The following is a 19,474-nucleotide window of genomic DNA, read 5'->3' as shown; positions in this document are numbered from 1 at the left end:
ACTTAACTGGGATTTTACCAAAGTAAATCAATCAAACTTGCTCAAACCAAATATGTATAGTATTTCCTTTGAAATTGTAAAAATGATAGAAATCAGAATATAACCCCACCCCCTCCCAATGTAACGGTTATGTTGAAAACTACTAAAAGTGCGATAACTCAATAAATGAAAGCGTCAGACATACTAAGTTTTGAACTCAAGATGATATAAAAAAGCCTTATAAGAGTCGATATCAAAATTGGACAATGGGCGTGGCACTGCCAATATTTAGGTGAAAACCCATATTTCGCGTCCTGCTCTACCAATTGCAACCAAATTCGGTACATAACATTATCCTGACATTCCTATTTTACAGTGTGAAAATGGGCGAAATGGGACTACTAATAAGATTAAAAGAATGTTTTCTCTTTGTGAATAAAATGGATTCTGGGAGTGGGCATGGTTATTAACTGATTTTACTCATTTTCACAGTGTATGAAGAAATGCTGAAAAGACTTTATCTAAGCTTTCTCTATCTTTGGTTAAGTTAGATTCCGCAGTTTAAATGATATATGGGCGGGCCTCCCACTTTTAAAAACTTGTGTCTCTCGCTACTGTGATGCCCTGTACTAAATTACAATTTTGTAGCTTAATTTAGTGCTTAGTTGTTTTCGCTTAACTGCACCTTGTGGGCATGGCAACGGACCGATTGCGCCCATCAGCAATACCAACCCCTTTGGGTGCCAGGGCACAGGTGTACGAAGTTTCATCAATATATCTTAATTTAGTTCAAGTTATTCTTGCACGGACGGACGGATAGACAGACAGTTATTCGAAATTCAATTCGTCACGTTATCGTGATCATTTATATGTACATATATTAGGTAAAGTAAAAAGTTCGTTCGGTTTTTTATGGATTTTTCAAAAGATGATAACTTTGTGTACATTTGTCCGATTCAAGTCAAATATGCGCCGTTTTGTTCGTAAACTTGTTGCCAACGAGATGCCAGCTTCATTATACCTCTTTCGTAGAAGACTGCATCCCTATTGCCAAAAAACTTGGAGAGCCAATTTTCACAGGCCTCTCTTGAGGCCAACTTCTCACCATTAAGCGCGTTCGCCATGGACAGGAAAAGATGGTAATCACTTGGTGCCAGGTCCGGCCTATAAGGTGGGTGCATTAGAACCTCCAATACGAGCTCCAGGAGCTTCTGGCGAGCCACCAAAGACGTGTGTGGCCTGGCGTTGTCCTGATGGAACACAATTCGGCCTCTGTTGCTCAAAGATGGCCTCTTCTGCATGAGTGCTGCCTTCAAGCGGTCCAGTTGTTGGCAGTAGAGGGCTGAATTGAGCGTTTGGCCATAGGGGAGCAGCTCGCAGTAGATGATTCCCTGCCCATCCCACCAAACACACAGCAAAACCTTCATGGCCGTTAATCAGGTCTTGGCCACCATCTGGGCCGCTTCCCCGAGCTTTGACCACGACCGTTTGCGCTCGATGTTGTCATAAGTGACCCATTTTTCATCGCCAGTCACAATCCGCTTCAGAAACGGGTCGATTTTGTTGCGACTCTGCAGCGATTTGCAGATGGAAATTCGGTCCATCATGTTTTTTGCGTTAGTTCGTGTGACACCCAAACATTGAGCTCCTTTTTGAATCTAAGGTTATGCAAATGGTTCCAAACGGTTTTCTGGCTTATCTTTCGTTCCTCAGCAATTAAATAAGTGCTCACGTGACGGTCTGTTTCCACTATTTCCATGATTTTATCGCAATTTTCGACGACAGGCCTCCCGACGTGTGGTGCATCTTTGACATCGAAATTACCGGAACGGAACCTAGCAAATCACTTTTGTGCTACACGTTCGTTTACAGTATCGGGCCCATAAACTAAATTAATGTTTTCAGCCGCTTTGGCTGCTTTTTCGCTTTGATCGAAGAAAAATTGTAAAATATAGCGAATTTTCTCTTTGTTGGTGTCCATCTTTGACGAGCGCTCACAACGAAAAACCGAACGAACTTTTTACTTGGCCTAATATATAACTCCATATCTATATCGAATAGTTTTAGGTGGAACAAATAACCGTTAGGTGAACAAAACTATTATACTCTCTGCTGCAAAAATTGTATGGTTAAAATGAAGAGAAGCCCTATTGACAAATTATTCATAATTTGGAGCAGCTATGCCAACGTCTTGAACTCGTGACCGAAGCGAGTTTATCTGCTTTCACATGTACATAACACATCGTGCAGCTGTCGTTGATCACCACCAATCTCAAAGCAGTATACATACTGACGCAACAGTAAGTTTGACAATGAACGGGGAAATAAATTTTTTAAAGTATGTTTTAAATGAAAATGATTCAAAAAAATGCGTAACAAATAATTTATATCTTCTATCTCATAAAAAAGTAAAAGTATCAACGCCGCCTGCCTAACGCGTTTGCAAAATTGTAACGTTGGCATTGCGCATAGCTGATTTAGTTTAACAAATACAGATGTGCAGCAACTACAGATTTTCTATAAAATATTAGCACAGAAACGTGTTTGTTAACACTAACCTATGTGGTGTCTCTAGTTTTGACCACTGTATTTCTGACTATTATGAACTATTTTAGGTGAAACTTTTAAAATCAATAAAATAATAACCATTATGGAACATACATATGTATATGGTTTTATTATGATCCGTATGACATCAATGCCCATTTTGCACATGCACGTGTGTGAGATAAAATATTTTTGTGCATTTTAACCACACGTGCGCAGCGAGTTAAACGCGTGGTTTCCCGTTGAGTTAAAAAAACAATTTCGGTTCAGAGCAGTTCGGCTCTGCTTTATTAATTGTAAATTCTTACTGAATACATTTCATACTCCTACTGCTATTTATCCTAATTGCTAAGAAGATAATTTTCGTACATTAATTTGTTTATTGTATTTTATCTGCTGCTTATCCGCTGTTTTTAGAACCTATGTTTGTTTGTTTAATGCATTAGGTGATAATGCATTGTTGAAGCATGTATGTTATGATGTTTACATAAATGGCAAATATTATTGTATTTTTCTTGTAGTAGATAAGGGATCCTTCTTAAAATTTAGCATCCTCGCTTTAGTGTAAATTGTGGTTATGTTGGATTTTTGAAAGTTCTAACTTATACATTTTATTGATTCTCTTCTGTCTTTATCTTGTAGCATTCGCAGAATTTAATTGTGGCATAGGTGAATAATGTTATAATACAGATGCCAAAGATTGTGTATTGCAAGGGATGTTCACCGATTGGTATCAGAAAAGCTGAAATTTCTTGAATATTATTAAATTTATATTTAGTATTGGATTCAATTATTCACCGAATTTCTAGTTTTTCCACATGTTTGTGTATGGCGTCTTTGAGTTCTTGTTGGCGGTTGATGTATTGTTTCCCATCGATAGGTGTGGAGTATTTAAATTTTCTTAGTTTAGGCCCATCTATTTCTTTATTATTCCAGGTATGCTGTCAGGTACCATTTTCAAGTAATTGTATTGGTACATTATTTTCATGTATTACTTTACATTTAGCTGGCTTTTTTTTTAAATATATTAATAGTATAATTATTTGAATTTGTAATACTATTTTCCTGTGCTTGGACTTTTGTGATTTCTATCAATGTGCTGTGGGCACGTTCAACTTGACCGTTGGTTGGTGGTGTCGAATGGTCGCTGCATGAACTATATTTGTTTTGCAAATATACTGTTTAATGCTGACTCGTTATCAATCATTACAAACATAACATTTGGGTAAATTTGTGAAAATGTTTGATTTATATATTTGTATATATTTTTCTTATATGGAATTTCCCTTATGTAGCAGTATTTTGAATACTTTGTGCTGATGTAAAAATTTCCGGTCATATGGAATAGATTTAAATGTATTTATGTATTGGCTTACTTTATCTGGTATTGGCGTAGCTCCGATTGGTTTTTTATTTGGTCTGCGTTCATATTTGTTTGTCAGGCAAATTTAATATGAAATGTTTTCGCAGAAACCACGCCTGCAATTGTCTGCTTGAAACGGAACCGCCGCCCAGGTACATCAAGAGGTCCTTCTTTGATTACGTCGACGACCTTGGACAGTACACCGACCAGACATCGGACGCAACGAACTTCAGTCATTAACACCTTCACCAACCTCCTCTCAGTGAATGGCGTACTGGGAGTCAAACCAAAACCCATCGCAGTCGAAGAGCTCGAGCTGCCACGAGAATCTAGAGTGACCCTGGCGCAACTTCGTTCTGGATAATGTAGCAGGTTAAACTCCACTTATCCAGGATACTAAATATATGTCCAGCATGCAATGAGTTTCAGCATGACACTAACCACGCCTTTGCATGCCCAACGAACCCCACACATCTAACACCCTTTTCCCTATCCTCGTTAGATGACTTCGACAAGAACCAAACTTAAACAATCAAACCACCAAGCGGGGATTACATAACCATTACAACAACAACAACTATCTAAATCCGAAGTCTTATCAGTGGTACTAGTGCTTTTGGTCCTGCGTGGTAAAATTTCCGATTTATGTAGGTGACGAACGTAATGCGCAACGAGTTCGAATATGATTGACAACAGCATTGGGAGTTTTCTTTCTTCTGGAATATATTTTAATAACTCAACTGGCCATTTGTCGTGAGCTCCTTCTGTGAAAGATAAATTTCATTAGCGAAATGTATGTAATGTGGTGAAAATGTAATTGAGTCGTAAAGTTTTGCAATAACTCGAAATTTATTGATGAAGCAGAAACCAAACGTATTAATCGAAGGCTGTTAGTGTAGTTACTTCGCTGATTCATGATTTCCAAAATGTAATTAGTGCTAACAATTGGATTGAATGCTGATTTTCGTTAATCTCTTTCGACAACTTCAACGTCGATATCACCGCATCTCTCATTTGAGCATTTGTCTGAATTTTCGTATAGAACCTTGGTCCGATGTGCCATATTGAATTAATAACGGTACATCCACTAGAGGTACATCCGCCGGGTTACAATGTTTTGTTGGAAGTCTCCAATGGGCGCCTTTGGTTAAATCTTGAATTTCCGAAATTCGATTACCAACAAAAGTCGAAAGTGTTGCAGAATGCATTTTAAGCCAATGTAATACTATTTGTGAGTCTGTCCCATGAAAAATATTAAAAGATTTGTGAGAAATTGTTGGTTTGACTTTTTTTTTTTGAGGATGCCACTCTGAACTTCACAGTGAGCAGGCGAATGGTAGTAGTAGTGCCACTTTTGTTCATAACGCGGGTATATATTTTGCAGCCATTTCCATAAGTCGATGAGTCACAGAATCAAAGTGAGTGAAGAGAATCCGTAGCTGTCGATCAGTCAAGAAGGTTTTTCCAAGCATATGCATATTAATGTTCTGTGGCACTGATTCATATCAATTCAACTGTAGTAGCAAAATTGATTCAAAAAGATTTTTGATGTTATAACGACAGAAAACAAAATTCCAAGTGGGTCGTAAAGTGACAACAGAGAGAATGGAACGTTTTGTAAGACGACCATTAAGTCCTAGTTTTGCTTCAAACGAAAAAATAAAACAATCAATATTTTGGTTCCATTTTAGTGTACTGGTGATGGATAAATCTGTTAAATGTTTAGATCCTTTACAGAGTCGCCTTCTTTGAATTGATGATGTTTAGAATGCCACTGGAGTTTTAATTTTTCCTAATTCTAACAATTGTTTTATCTCTTGATTGGTCTGTGAAAGTGCGGTTGGAGTATCATTTCTTGTCTGTAGCGATTAGTACTAAAGTTTCACCAGGTTTTAGAAGCTCATGATATACCACTCCTCTCTGATCCCACCAAAAATCGGTCGGTTTTTGCAGTCGATGTTGATGGTTGTCCCGGATTAATCCATGATTTTCTCCGTTTAGGATTCTTAAAATAAATCCATTTGTCATCGCCAGTGACAGTTCAATGCAAAACTTATTTTTTTTTCATGTCTTTAAAGCAAAATTTCACCAGTGTTTTTTCGGTTTTCCATTTGTCTTTCATTCAATTCATGTGGCACCAATTTTCCACACTTTTGGATCTTTCCCATAGCTTTCAAACGGTCTGAAATTGTTTATTGTGTAACGTTTAACAAGGCTGTCATTTGATTTTGATTTAAACTTTTTGGTGATCTTTCACGTTCTTCCTTTCTCTGAACCATTGCAAAAATCTTTTGCATGTTGCTTCTGATAGAGCATGATCACCATATGCCTCAACAAGCATTCGATGCGATTCTGAAGCACTTTTCTTCAAATGGAAGCAAAAAATTAATGCTTTCCGCAAATCATCATTTTCCTGTACAAAATTTGACATTTCATTCAACACAATGAAAAAATATGATGTTATTTGTACAATGACTGTTAGGTTATTGAATATGTTAAACAGATGTTATGCCAACCAAACAGAAAAAAGTAAGGCTCGTTCACGACAAATGTTCCCTACCATCACATTTGTATCTTAACGCTCACTTTATACCTGGTAATGATTTTTGGGATCTGGTTCGATAGGAAACGTCAAATACGGCTCGAAGCTTTGTTGTTGTACTTGTTGGTTGTTCCTTAGGGCCGTGGTGGTCCTTTCTTGAACAGTCGACAGTCGAACATGGTGCAGATTGCACAGCCACTAGGACAGGTATCGCAGTTGTGCGTTGGCAGTATGGGGCCATGTAACTCGTGGTCCACTCCCTCTGGGTCTTAAGGCCTTAAGATGGCTCCATCAATTGCATGTGTTGCTGCTAACCGAGGTAGTGTTTGGATGAAGTCTTTTCGTGTAAACACAGCATAATAATTCCTCAAGGTCCGGGTTGGACTCGATGCCAGCACGGGTCAGAAGTATACCGAGCAACCCTGCTGATAGTTGTTGCTCTAAGAACGACATAACACCGCTTGGCCGGATAAAATCCGGTTCAATTCCGGTAACGTAGAACCGGCTGTTGTGGAAATTATATTTCTAGTGCCGAATTGTTAAAGGTGCATTTTTGGAAGACTGCTGTCATTAAGCTTGCATCTGGCAAATATCTTCTGATTGCGTTAATTCCTTTTAAGTTTTTGCCTTTTCACTTTTAAGTTTATTATTAAATTTCTAGTGCCTTTATTGTAGTGCTTGTAACTTTCTAATTGAGTTCTCTTAATAGAAATAACTCCCGTTAAATCCCAGTTTTATATTAAATTTCACACAGCGATAAGCTAATAACGCACTACTATTAAGACCAACTCATAAAGGTGACCAAATGCGATTAAAAACTGATTTTCATACCGTTTCGTACAATCAAGAAAATTTCACAACTTAAATCCATTAAAATTATTATGAACGCACCTGCAGTTGTCTTAAAACAAAATACTATTTTATATTTAGTTAGCTATGAATGAGAAATATTTTTTTAAGCGCTTAAATTGTATAATATGCATTGTATTATAATTAATTTTACAGATGTACATTGAAGAAAGGTTCAAGTCTACTTGGAATTGGATGTATTCGATTATGGACGGGACAGAACCACAATTGAAGTTTGGGGCTTATTTGACAAACTATACCGATCCAACACATCCACTTCATCCCCTTAATCTTAATACTCAGAACACTTCTAACCAATCTGGCTCTTCGTCAGCTGGAATTAATATGATAGGTATGATTAAATATTACAATCCTGTAAAAAAAAATATTTATAATAAATATATTTATAGGTTCATCCACCCGAAGAGATTTTTTTACTTATTGTTTGTCCTTAATGCGGGCTCATACCTCAGAACATCGTGACGCTTTGCCCGTCTTGGATATAACAGCTTTTCGGCATATAGCCTATGTATTTGATGGGTTTTTTTACTATATGCGTAATAATTCAAACTTTTATGAAAAAACAGAACAATTTTCTAACATAAATATTTCCAATTTAAATGATAATGAAGATACGGATGATGAGTTTTCTAACATAACAAATGAGGAAATATTTCCTGAATCTAATTCTTCTGCAGCAATAGCTATATCTTTGTCAGCAACAACTCGTCGTCATTCGTTTTTTGTTCGATCAGAATCAACATTAAGCCTGGGTTGTTTAGCTCCGGATAATTTTGACTTACCGCTGGATGTTGCTATACCTCTAGCTGATAAACCGCATCTTCTTCAGCCAAATTCAAAGCGAGAGGACTTATTTTCTAATTTACCGCTTTTAATTCCGACAGAACAAAATACTGCGGAGGGCGCCGATATGACTGCGGCACCAACAAAGCTAGGTTTTTCTAGCTATAAATCGGCGTTATCAAGTTGCGTAAAATTTGGAGATAGCTGGAAAACAGGTAATTAAAATACCGATATACATATAATCTTACAATATATTTACAAATGTACCATTACGACTTTAATGCTAACTCTGAAATAAGTTGGTTTTAATGTAATAGTTTTTTACTACAATTGTCACTCTATATTCAGACGAACAGTAGTTATAACTCAATGAAGCTGTTATGCAGTATTGCGACCGTATCCCAAAATTTGAATTAGTGGCAACCGACAACTTGGAGCTGGTCGTCATTTATGATGTATTAATTATTCTACCATACCTTTTTATAGTATTTAGACATGCTAAATTCACACTAGTTGTCTTTAGTATTTTAGGAGCTCTTTTATCTAAACAATGATTTTCAAAAATACAAACGTAAAAATGTAGTTAATGTTTGTAATAAGCAGTTTAGGAACGACTTTTAATGCAAATGTTTTTATAGTAGCCATAGTCGCCAAAATGTAAAGTTTTGGAAAAAACAACAGAGACAAAAGGGATATGTTTAAAATTTTTAATTATATGTTTAAATTAAACGGTATGGAATAAAATAATTCAAAATTTATATATAATTAAATAGATAATTATTTAACATCTGAGTACTTATTTAAGATTTATTTTAGTTTACAAAGTGAAAACGGATACATTTTGTATATCAGCCTGGAAGTAAAAAGAGGGACAAACATTAGTTAATTTTTTTGTGTCATTTTATTTAATTATTATTTTTCTTCCATTTAAATCCTTTTTCGGGGCATTTAGCTGACCATATTAGTACAAGTCGTGACCGGTGTTCTTTTTTACAGATTGTTTGTTTAAAAACGGAACTGTTCTTGCATTTATTTTAGTTAGATCAGCTTCTCGAAGTCGGTTTCTAACTGTGCGACTGGTCACTGAGGCATTTAGTAAATTTTTAATATTTTCAGAAGATAAAAATTGAACCTTTTTTGGTTGCACTGCCAGCAAATGGTCAAACTGTGCCATTTTTTTCGTTTCCGTCTTCTTTTTTCCCTTTTTACGCGTGTTTTGAAGGCATTACAGACCATATTTTTGTAGAATTCCATTATGTCCGTTATTCCACGAATAGCTTTTCTCGATTTTCTTAATTTAATAATGGTTTTTATTTCACTTCAATGAATATCTAAATTTGTGCCTATTATTTTTTCCAGCTCATACGTAGCTCGTGCACCTAAAATCATAATTTTTTTTATCGCAATGGAAAGACTATTTCAGTATAACGGGCGTTAAATTATAGTATGTTTGATAGCATTAGTTTACAGTTAACTTCAATACTGTGGGACTAATATATTTAAATCTGTTTATTTTTTTTTCCAACACTGTATATTAGAGGTATAGAGCCCAGTTGGAATATATACAATGAAATGGTTGATTTTTCTTGTACACCTATAACAATAATATTCATTACTCCATCAATAATTCATTAAATAAAATATTCTAAAGTGACTGTTTGAAACATAAAGGGAAATTGTATATGCATATATCTTGCACCAATGAAACTTTTGAATTTATTTTTTGTATGGAAAAGCTTCTCAAACAATCCTTGAAAGTGTTTCGGACACCTTTGTAGAACTCTTATTTTGTTGTTAAAACTAGGCAAAATGTCTATAATACCCAGACTAAAAAGTTTTCAATTGTATTCAATATCTAGAATTCTCGATTTTATGGTTAAACATTGTAAAGATATTTTACACGATAAGCCTTTCTTAACTACATGCTAAATGAAATCTATACTTAAATTGATTTCGTATAATGCTTTTGCGTAAAATTACCATACATATATAGAAAATTTCATAAATATTATCAGTGAAATATTTTGTATTTTTCAATGTTCTTTTGTATTAATAGGATTAGATTCAAGACACCGAAATGTTGAACCAATGGAAACTGACGAAAATGTACCTGGACTCGAAACTCAATCTAGTGTTAGTTATCCAATGAATTCTAGTCGCCCCGAAGTTATTATTGCCCCAAATAAATTGCAAAAAACTGAAGGGGAAATTGCCAATGCATCACAGTTTTCAACCACGTCATCGGCTCGCAGTGTTATTGTCCGGGCTAGCTCAATAGCCAAAAAAATGGAAAGTGAAAAAATTGATATACGTTTACCTTTGCAAGAGGATATCAAACGAACAAACATTATTTTCCCACCTCGTGGAATAAATTTTTGTAAACAATTTTCCTCAGTCACTCCTTCTTGGAATTTTTTACTGGGACGATGGAAATTAACACTGGATTTATTTGGAAGGGTTTTTATGGATGACGTAGGCATGGAACTCGGATCATTGCTACCAGAACTACGTGGGTTTCCTGTTAAAGAGATCCGATTTCGAAGACATATGGAAAAGTTGCGAAACGGACAACAACGTGATCTTATATTATGTAAATTAGATCGTAATCGAGAGTGCTTAATAATTCAAACATTTAAAGAGTTAAATGCGCAATTTGGTAGTCAAACAAGGCGCGTACAAACCCCTCTGACATTTAATCGCGTAAAAGTAACTTTTAAGGACGAACCTGGAGAAGGATCTGGTGTAGCGCGCAGTTTTTATACATCAATCGCTGAAGCATTATTAGCTTCTGCGAAAATGCCAAATTTAGAAACAACTCATATTGGTATGAACAATAAATATGGAACTCCATTTTCAAGTATTTTACGAAATCGAGGCGTTTCTAATCGTGATCCTCCATCATTGCAAAGACGTACCGCGGGAAACAAAATTTTTTGGCGCACCTCACGAGAGAGGAAACTACTCAATTATGATGCCAGGCCATATCTTCCAGCTTCAAATCACTCAGGTAAATTTGTTACATACCAAGGAACATTAATATAATGATTTTATTACAATATAAAAAGCAATGCCATATAGTTGAATATACCACCTTGATCAAAAATCAAGGACTTTATTCATAAAATTTAAAAGTATAGCATATTGTTTAAAATCAACTTTGTAAGATTCAAAAAACTCCTCGGTGAGTACAATGCATTTATTTAAATGCTTAAAAATATTTTTCAACCATTTCTTATACAGGATTTTCCAATAAGAGTGATATGATAAAAAAAAACCCCTCGTAAGATCAATGTCAAAATTGACTTCTTGAAGAAATCTGGTTTTTTGCTAAAGACCAATGAGTTCAACTTACCTCACAAAAAGTAGTCGAATGGTATTAAATCGCAACTATTGGAGGCCATTCAATGTCACAATTTCTGAATTTAGCTAGTCGCCAAACTTTTCACGCAATAATTCGGTTGTTGCTGTGTGGCACGTAGCCCCGTCTTGTTGGAACCAGATGTTGTCAAGATCAACTTTTTCCAATTGCGGCTGTTATCATCAATTGATGATGTTATCATCGATCCATACCGCTCTCCATTGATAGTAACGGTATCACCAGCTTCATTTCGAAAGAAGTACGAACCGATGATTCCACCAAATCAAAAAACACACCAAAATGTCAATTTAGGTGCATGTAACGGTTGTTAATGAATAATTTGTGGATTTTCTACACACCAGAATCAACTGTTTTGTTTATTTTCTTTTCTACGCAGATGAAACTTAGCCTCATCGGGGAAGACTATAAAATGGTAAAGGCGAACGAAGAGTTGCAATTGGAGAACGATTATTTTGGTAGTAAAATTTAATAATTTGTAAACGTTGTTCTTGCGTTTATCTTTCCATGGTAAAATTGTAAACTTTACTGAATACAATGAAAAAAAAAATTACAGATCATGACAAATGAAAATGGCCGAAACGATTCTTAGAAATCATATCATCTCTATTGGAAAATTGATATTTGAGAGTTCGGAATGGTTATTAGGACTGGTATCGATTATTCTAATTAGCCGTCGATAAATTCGATAGATATACCCAAAACAGCGTAGCTTTAATGATAGATGTGGCAACAGAACAAAAAACTAGAACTTATATGGAGTGAATGTGAGAGCAATACCCTGGTCATTCCTGAAACTTTTCGCTGAAAAATAATTGCAGGTCTGTGCCAGATGTCGTATTACATATGTATGCATCATTGTGCTGATATATTGTTTATTAGATAAGTTTTATTTAACATTTTTAAATAATGGTATATTAAAAGCGTCTTTTTTATTCAGTTACATCCAAGTGTAATCATTCATTGAATGCCTCGCTCTCCCATACCAACTCTTTTACCACCTCAGATGGTACTTGCTCTTTATCGTATGGCATATAACCTGACACCAATCGGTAAGCACTCCCTCCCGTCTCCCAGCATAGTGCTGCTGGGTCACGGTTGTTATAAGCGGGGTAACATAAAAACGTTAAGGTTTTTCTTTGCCATTATACATGCCCTGATCTTACCTTCACAATTTGCCATATATAGCTTATAGTTCGGTGTCCTCAGTCCGCAAATGCGCCTCCATTAACCCATGGGGACAAACTCAGTCTGTTATATTGCCAGATGGTTAATTAGAGCTATTGGAGCTAGTTTGCTGTGATGGGGACTCATTTGTAAAAGTCGCATTAATAACTGTTATATCTGCGTCTTCCTTAAAGCTGGGCTATTTAAGGACCACCAGCCAAGTTGATCCTCGTCACGGGTCTCATGACACCTTGATCCAGCCCTTGATGTACCCGTTACCATAGTAACACTCCCTATCTGGGTGCTATGCTATTGAGGAGCAACCAACACCCAGGTAGGAAGTCTAACATTAGCTAGATACCTCACCACATAATGGGTGAACTGTTACCAGCTCGTTCCTGTCTGCGTTGTTGGGGGATTTTCGCCGACCAATTTGTATTGTAAATGATTATGGTTTATATTTTAACAAAATTTTAATGCTACAACTTTATTACTCATACAGATGCGATCAAAATTAAGTGAACGTACAGACCAAGGATATTCTGCTTTAATTAACATTATTAAAAGGCGTAACAATGTCGGCATTTAAAGTAACTGTAAATCAAATAGTCGATTTACAGTTACTTTAAATTCATAAGGCATATTGTATTTCAATAGCAAAAACTTTCAGCAAATCTTCAGCAGATTATAAAAATATTCAGCCGTGAAAATCGAAAATTAAAGAAAACAATAAGGGCCTCGTGGTATGGGGCTGCACTTGTGCAAATAGGTGGTACTTGAAGACAAAGTTAATGCTTAAGTGTATCTTTTAATGAAAGAAGTCAAGTATTTTATCCTTCAACAGGACAACGCTTTTATTCATAATGCCAAAATTGTTAGTAAATACCTTGATAGAAACGTGAGGTTGCTGGAATGGCCCTGATAAATCCCTTACCTTTCCCCTATTGGAAATTTATGGGCGTGGTTAAAAACTAAGGTTATTGAGAGAAAGTCTCGTAGTTTTTATAAATTAAATGATTTAATTATGGAAATATGGCCAACATTTTCACCAGAAACGTGTGAAAAGTACAGGGTCCGGCACTCGGAAGTGTAACCAACTTCAGACCGCTCGCGTAGCTGACGCACGAGCATCCGCTGTTTGTAAGTTAGCAAAATGACAGCTTAGAATATTGTTTACAAGCACACGAAAGCATTTTGCCGAAAGTGAACGCAAAAAAAAGGAAGTAGTAATGGATTTCAAACGTGTGATTGCATTATATTAAGCTAGAAAATAACAACCAGCTATTGTACGAGAGCTCAAACACCTAAGAGTGAATACAGTTTTCGTTTATCGCACCATAACTCGATATAATAATACTTTTAGCATCGTAAAACGCCATGGTGGTGGTCATCAAAAGACTGCAACGTCTTGTGAGATGGTTAAAAAAGTGAAAAAGCGCCTTGAGCTAAATCGCCGACGAAGTGCCAATCAAATGGCAAAATAATTGAAAATATTTGACAGTAGCATCCGCCGCATACTGAAAAATGAAGGTTAAGCCTTATAAGATTCAAAAGGCGCATGATCTCACACCCAAGCAGCAACAAGTCAGACTTCAGAGAGCAAAGGATTTGCACCAGGAGGCAGCACCCGCCACAGGTAATGGTTTGGACCGCTGTAATCGCAGATGGGCGCTCTGCAATCGTTTTTCTGGCGTCAAGGTAAATGCTCAATATTATCGGGAAAGTATTCTGGAAGCTGCTTTGAAGTCGTGGGCAGACAAACATTTCGGTTGCAAACCGTGGACGTTCCAACAAGACGCGCCACCATCTTATAAAGCTCGAGTGAACTAAGAATGGCTGAAAAACAACGTTCCGAACTTCATAACGTCCACACAATGGTTTTCGAATTTATCAGACGCTAATCCGATGGATTATTCTATTTGGGCTATTTTGGAGAGCAAGGTTCGAACTAAAAAATACACCAGTCTCGAGGCGCTGAAGAAAGCCGTTGCCCGCGAGTGGGTCAAAATACCTGGAAGTCACATTCGGGCTGCTTGCGATTCGTTTTTGGACCATCTCAAGGCCATAGTCAAGGCAAAAGGTGGTCATATCGAGCAAAAACAAATTGTTTCCGAATTTTGTGTTATTGTCACACATTTTTTGCGTTGAAATGATTAATGCCGTTATAATTGGTTACACTTCGAGTTCCGGACCCTGTATTGTCTTCGTTGCCGCAGCGCTTAACTCACAATTTTATAAATAAGTGGAAATTAATAGCTATTATAAAAATGTTCACTTAATTTTTGCAACTGTAATTAGCGTAACATATGGTTTCATTTTTAATTTTAGATGGTACAACCGAACCCAATGACCATTTATCTGTACATTTACAACAGTTAGGTGAAAGGCTGTTTCCTAAGGTAAGTTATTGGTTTGCTATACATTTTTAACTGATATGTATCAATAGTACGTTAAAGTGCGAGTTATACATTTATCGCGGTACAAAAAATATATTCTTCTAATTACTAAATACCCAAAGTGAAGTATGATAAATGTTGATATTCTTTAGTGGTGTACAGATTTTTACACGAAAGAGTTAGCAATTATTACTCATGCAAACAGTCCAGTAACCAGAAATATTAGTTTTCCAGAATGTGGGACGGATCACCCGTAATAAAAAGAAGTTGGTTTTATACTCTCGCCATATGTTTGCACAGCTTATAGTAGTTTTGTTCACCTAATGGTTGTTTGTAACGCCTAGAGTTAATCGATAGAGATATAGTTATATATAATATAACATATATACATATATATATCAAACCCCTGAAACTCTAGAATTTTGAGGAGCCCGGACAACACTTATCAAACCAAATTTTGTACAGTAACATGTTTTTCTTCCAAAAGAACTAAAACACTCAAAATATATTAGAAGAAGGTTATTAAAAGAAGTCTGTAATCAATATTATTACAACTAAAATCTAACAAAGATCCGACGAATGTAATGAATTTAATAACTGAAGTAAGATTGCTTAAATAATCGTTGATTTTTTAAAGATAAATAATTGCTGGTAATTAAAGTAATATACATTACTTATGTATATAAATAACACATGGGCTTAACCTAATTTTCAGTTAGTACTGCTTCAAAAGACAGCTGTAAAAATTTCATGACATTCTATTTATAAGTTTGCGAGTTATTGTGGAAAGAGTGTTGCTACTATTGTTATTTTAATCGGTGATAGGCGATTTCGTGTTTTAATTCTACCCTGCTTCTTGATAGGAAAAATACCGTTCAAGCGAAGCAATGGCTTGAAAAGTGTTATGGGGATTCCGCACCATCAGAAACCACAATAAAACGTTGGTTTGCTGACTTCAAACATGTCGTGGAGACACCAATGATGCTAAACACCAGAAAACATAAAAAAACAACAAAATCGTTCCGAACGACCGGGATGTGAAGTTGCGTGATATAGCTGACATCGTAAGGATTTCAAAAGAACGTGTTGGCTTTATATTGCGTGAGCATTTGTCCATGAGAAAGCTCTGTTCAAAATGGGTGCTGCGTTTGCTGACAGTTAACCAAAACCAGATTCTGAACAGTGTTTCGTTATGGCCTCGTATTTTGGCATATGAAAGGTGTAATATTCATCGACTATATTGAGAAGGGGAAAAGGATCAATAGTGACAAATCTATAGCATTATTGGAACGTTTGAAGTCCAAAATTGTAAAAAAGCGACCACATATGGCAAAGAAACAAATTTTGTTTCATCAAGACAACGCACAGTGTCACAAATCAATAAAAACAATGACAAAAATGCCTGAATTGCACTTTGAATTACTGCCGCATCTACCTTATTCTCCAGATTTGGCACCCAGGTTTTGTTCGCAAACGTCAAAAAAATGTTCGCCGGTAAGAAATTTCGCTCGAATGAAGAGGTCACCACTGAAACTGAGGCCTATTTTAAGGCAAAAGACAAATCGTTCTACACAAGTGGTATTGAAATATTAAAGCGGCGCTGGAATGATTTTGATGCTCTTGATGGAGATTATATTGATTAATAAAGCCAATTTTGAAAAAAAAAAAACTTTATTTTCTTTGTTAGGCTCCGGACTTTTCAGCCCATGTGTTATAATAAATTTATCTAGCAGTTTCGATATCAATATAAAATGGAGAGCGTGTAAAAATGTTAAATTAAGCTCATGGAGAAGAAACGTGAAACTAGATAAAAATAAGGGATTGTGGGTAATGATGCTAACATGATAAATTGACACATTCCATGTATGCACTTTTTGAGTAAATTAGTAAGAATATTTATGAAGATATCATTTTCACTTCACGTTCCATATTGTAAGTTGTGATCATCTAACGTTAAAATCAATTCTACTGTATAGTTCGATATCTTGAAGAGATCAAAGAGTTGCACATAACTTCAATATATATATATATAGTTGGTACTCGTAAATGTTTATTGAGATGATACTTCAAAAGCTTAGATACTTAAACAGCTTCCTAGTTTAAATGACATTAAATTATGGATATTAAATAGCCAGTCATTATTCATTAGGTCACTAATATAATAGGACCAAAAAATGGGTAAAACTCTTTCTATATATAAGATAATTATACTGTTTATTTAACAAGTTATCACAGTAGTCATCTTAATATATAGAGACTCTTTATTATGTTATAATTTGCAATAGTCTCTTATCTAGTTGTATTTTTATTAACGTTTTGTTTAAATATATATTTTTCATTATATATTCTTAGATTTATTCTATAAATGCTACGAATGCGTCAAAAATTACTGGAATGCTGCTCGAAATACCAACACCTCAACTACTTTCCATTTTGTCCTCTGAAGATACATTAAGGCAAAAGGTCAACGAAGCTCTTGATATAATAACATACAAGCAAAAATCAGAGGCTAATAATGTATCCACCCAAACTCAAAAGAAAATGATTCCGGTGGTATTACTTGAACAGTGTCAAATTGAAGATAATGAACCATTATTTTATTCACCTGGGAAAAGAGGTTTTTATACGCCAAGACAAGGTTATGGCTCATTTGAACGAATAAGTGCATTCAGGAATATTGGAAGGTATGTGCATAATAAAATTTAGATTAAATGACTTAAACGTTGGCATACTTCCTCTGTTGCACAACATAAGTTTAGTTTCTAGCACTCACCTCTATCATTGACGTCTGTGTCACATCCAAGTATAATCAGCTATGGATCCCTCGCTCTCCCGTACCAACTCTTTTGCCACCTCAGATGGTACTTGCTCCTCATAGTATGGCATATAACCTGGCACCAGTCGGTAAACACTTCCTCCCGTCTCCCAGCTTAGTGCTGCTGGGTCACGGTTGTTATAAGCGGGGTAACATAAAAACGTTAAGGTTTTTCTTTGCCATTATACATGCCCTGATCTTACCTTCATAATTTGCCATATATAGCTTATAGTTCGGTGTCCTCAGTCCGCAAATGCGCCCTCCATTAAGCCATGGCTCCTGAATGAGGACAAACTCAGTCTGTTCTATTGCCAGACGGTTAATTAGGGCTATTGGAGCTAGTTTCCTGCATGTCGGTGGCTGATCCGGATTTCTTAGTAGCCCCTCCAGTGTCACATCTGTCAGCGCAACTTGCACCCATTTCCATTGGGCTCTGGAAATTTTTCCTTCGGGATCTCCCTTTTCCAACACTGCAATTCGGTTCCAGGCCGCAGCAGCAAATGATTATGCTGGTGTCACGCCCTTAGTTTTCGGTCTTTTGGCTGACGACTTAGCCTCTTCAGTTGACCTCTGTCGCTTTACTACCACTACTGTCGGTTCAAGTTTAAAATGTGGCAAGACTGCCCCCGCTCACGCAATGGACTTCTGGAGCTCTTTCGTTAGTTCTTCCTTGGTTGGCGAACTTCAACTTTTTATAGTATTACGGTTTTTAATTTTGTGCTGGTTGGCTAGAATATCGAAAAACTAGAACTGCTACCAAGTAGCATTAATAGAAAATGGAAATTGGGTAAAAAACCTATTTTATATATTGACTGATTGGGAAGTCAAGCTTGCTAGTTGAGCTCCTTGGGACCGCATTTTTCAGGGTCGTAGAGGCCATTTTTGCAGTAGTGCGTTGGCAATATTTCGCCAAATAAAGTGTGGGCGAATTCCTATGTGTCTTAAGGCCTGACAGATCTTAAGATAGCTTTATCCATTACATGTATTACACCTAACCGAAGTTGAATGGAGCAGTTTGGTACAAACACTGCAGAAAAATTCCTTCGGGTCTGAGTTGGACTTAATTTGATCCAACAAGGATCAGGAGGATGTGGAGCAACCCTACTGGTAGGTGTTGCTCCAATGATGATAAACTTAAGCTAAAGCTTACCAATCCAAGGAGGGTTGGATCGCCGAAATAACGGCATTTGGTTTTGGGCGGATTAACTCGAGGTCAATTCAGAAGCGTAGAATGGGCTGTCCTTTTTTATGGTCTGTCAAGAGTATTATTGCTTGAGGCAATGCTTGGATAGGTGCAATCGAAGTTAATGTTTTCTCTTATTGTTTGTTTTATCTGTTTTAATTATTAAGCAAAACTGAAATTATATTTCAGATTAGTCGGACTATGTTTGCTGCAAAATGAATTGCTTCCACTTTTTTTGCAACGACATGTATTAAAATTTATATTAGGAAGAAAAATTAAATTTTACGATTTAGCATTTTTTGATCCAACAATATACGAGTCATTCAGGCAACTTATACTAAACGCCCAATCAGAGGATGGAGATACCACAATACTACGTATGGAGTTGTTTTTTGTGTAAGCTAAATTTCATAAATAACATTTTTGCGGATTTATAACTATTATTGTTTTAAA

General features: G+C 36.1%; 1 protein-coding gene across 1 annotated transcript in view; it reads left to right on the top strand.

Annotated features, from left to right (window-relative positions):
- The window catches only part of hyd (E3 ubiquitin-protein ligase hyd), a 53,629-nt gene that overhangs the window by 28,658 nt on the left and 5,497 nt on the right, over positions 1–19,474 (top strand). The window contains exons 11-16 of the mRNA XM_014238869.3: positions 7,437–7,632; positions 7,691–8,299; positions 10,141–11,091; positions 14,956–15,026; positions 17,376–17,707; positions 19,211–19,417. Coding sequence (XP_014094344.1) covers positions 7,437–7,632; positions 7,691–8,299; positions 10,141–11,091; positions 14,956–15,026; positions 17,376–17,707; positions 19,211–19,417 — 2,366 coding nt within the window. The remainder of the gene's footprint in view (positions 1–7,436; positions 7,633–7,690; positions 8,300–10,140; positions 11,092–14,955; positions 15,027–17,375; positions 17,708–19,210; positions 19,418–19,474) is intronic.

The sequence above is a fragment of the Bactrocera oleae genome, chromosome 2 (assembly GCF_042242935.1).
Source record: "Bactrocera oleae isolate idBacOlea1 chromosome 2, idBacOlea1, whole genome shotgun sequence".
Taxonomy (NCBI): domain Eukaryota; kingdom Metazoa; phylum Arthropoda; class Insecta; order Diptera; family Tephritidae; genus Bactrocera; species Bactrocera oleae.
This window is presented reverse-complemented; position numbering and strand designations above follow the sequence as displayed.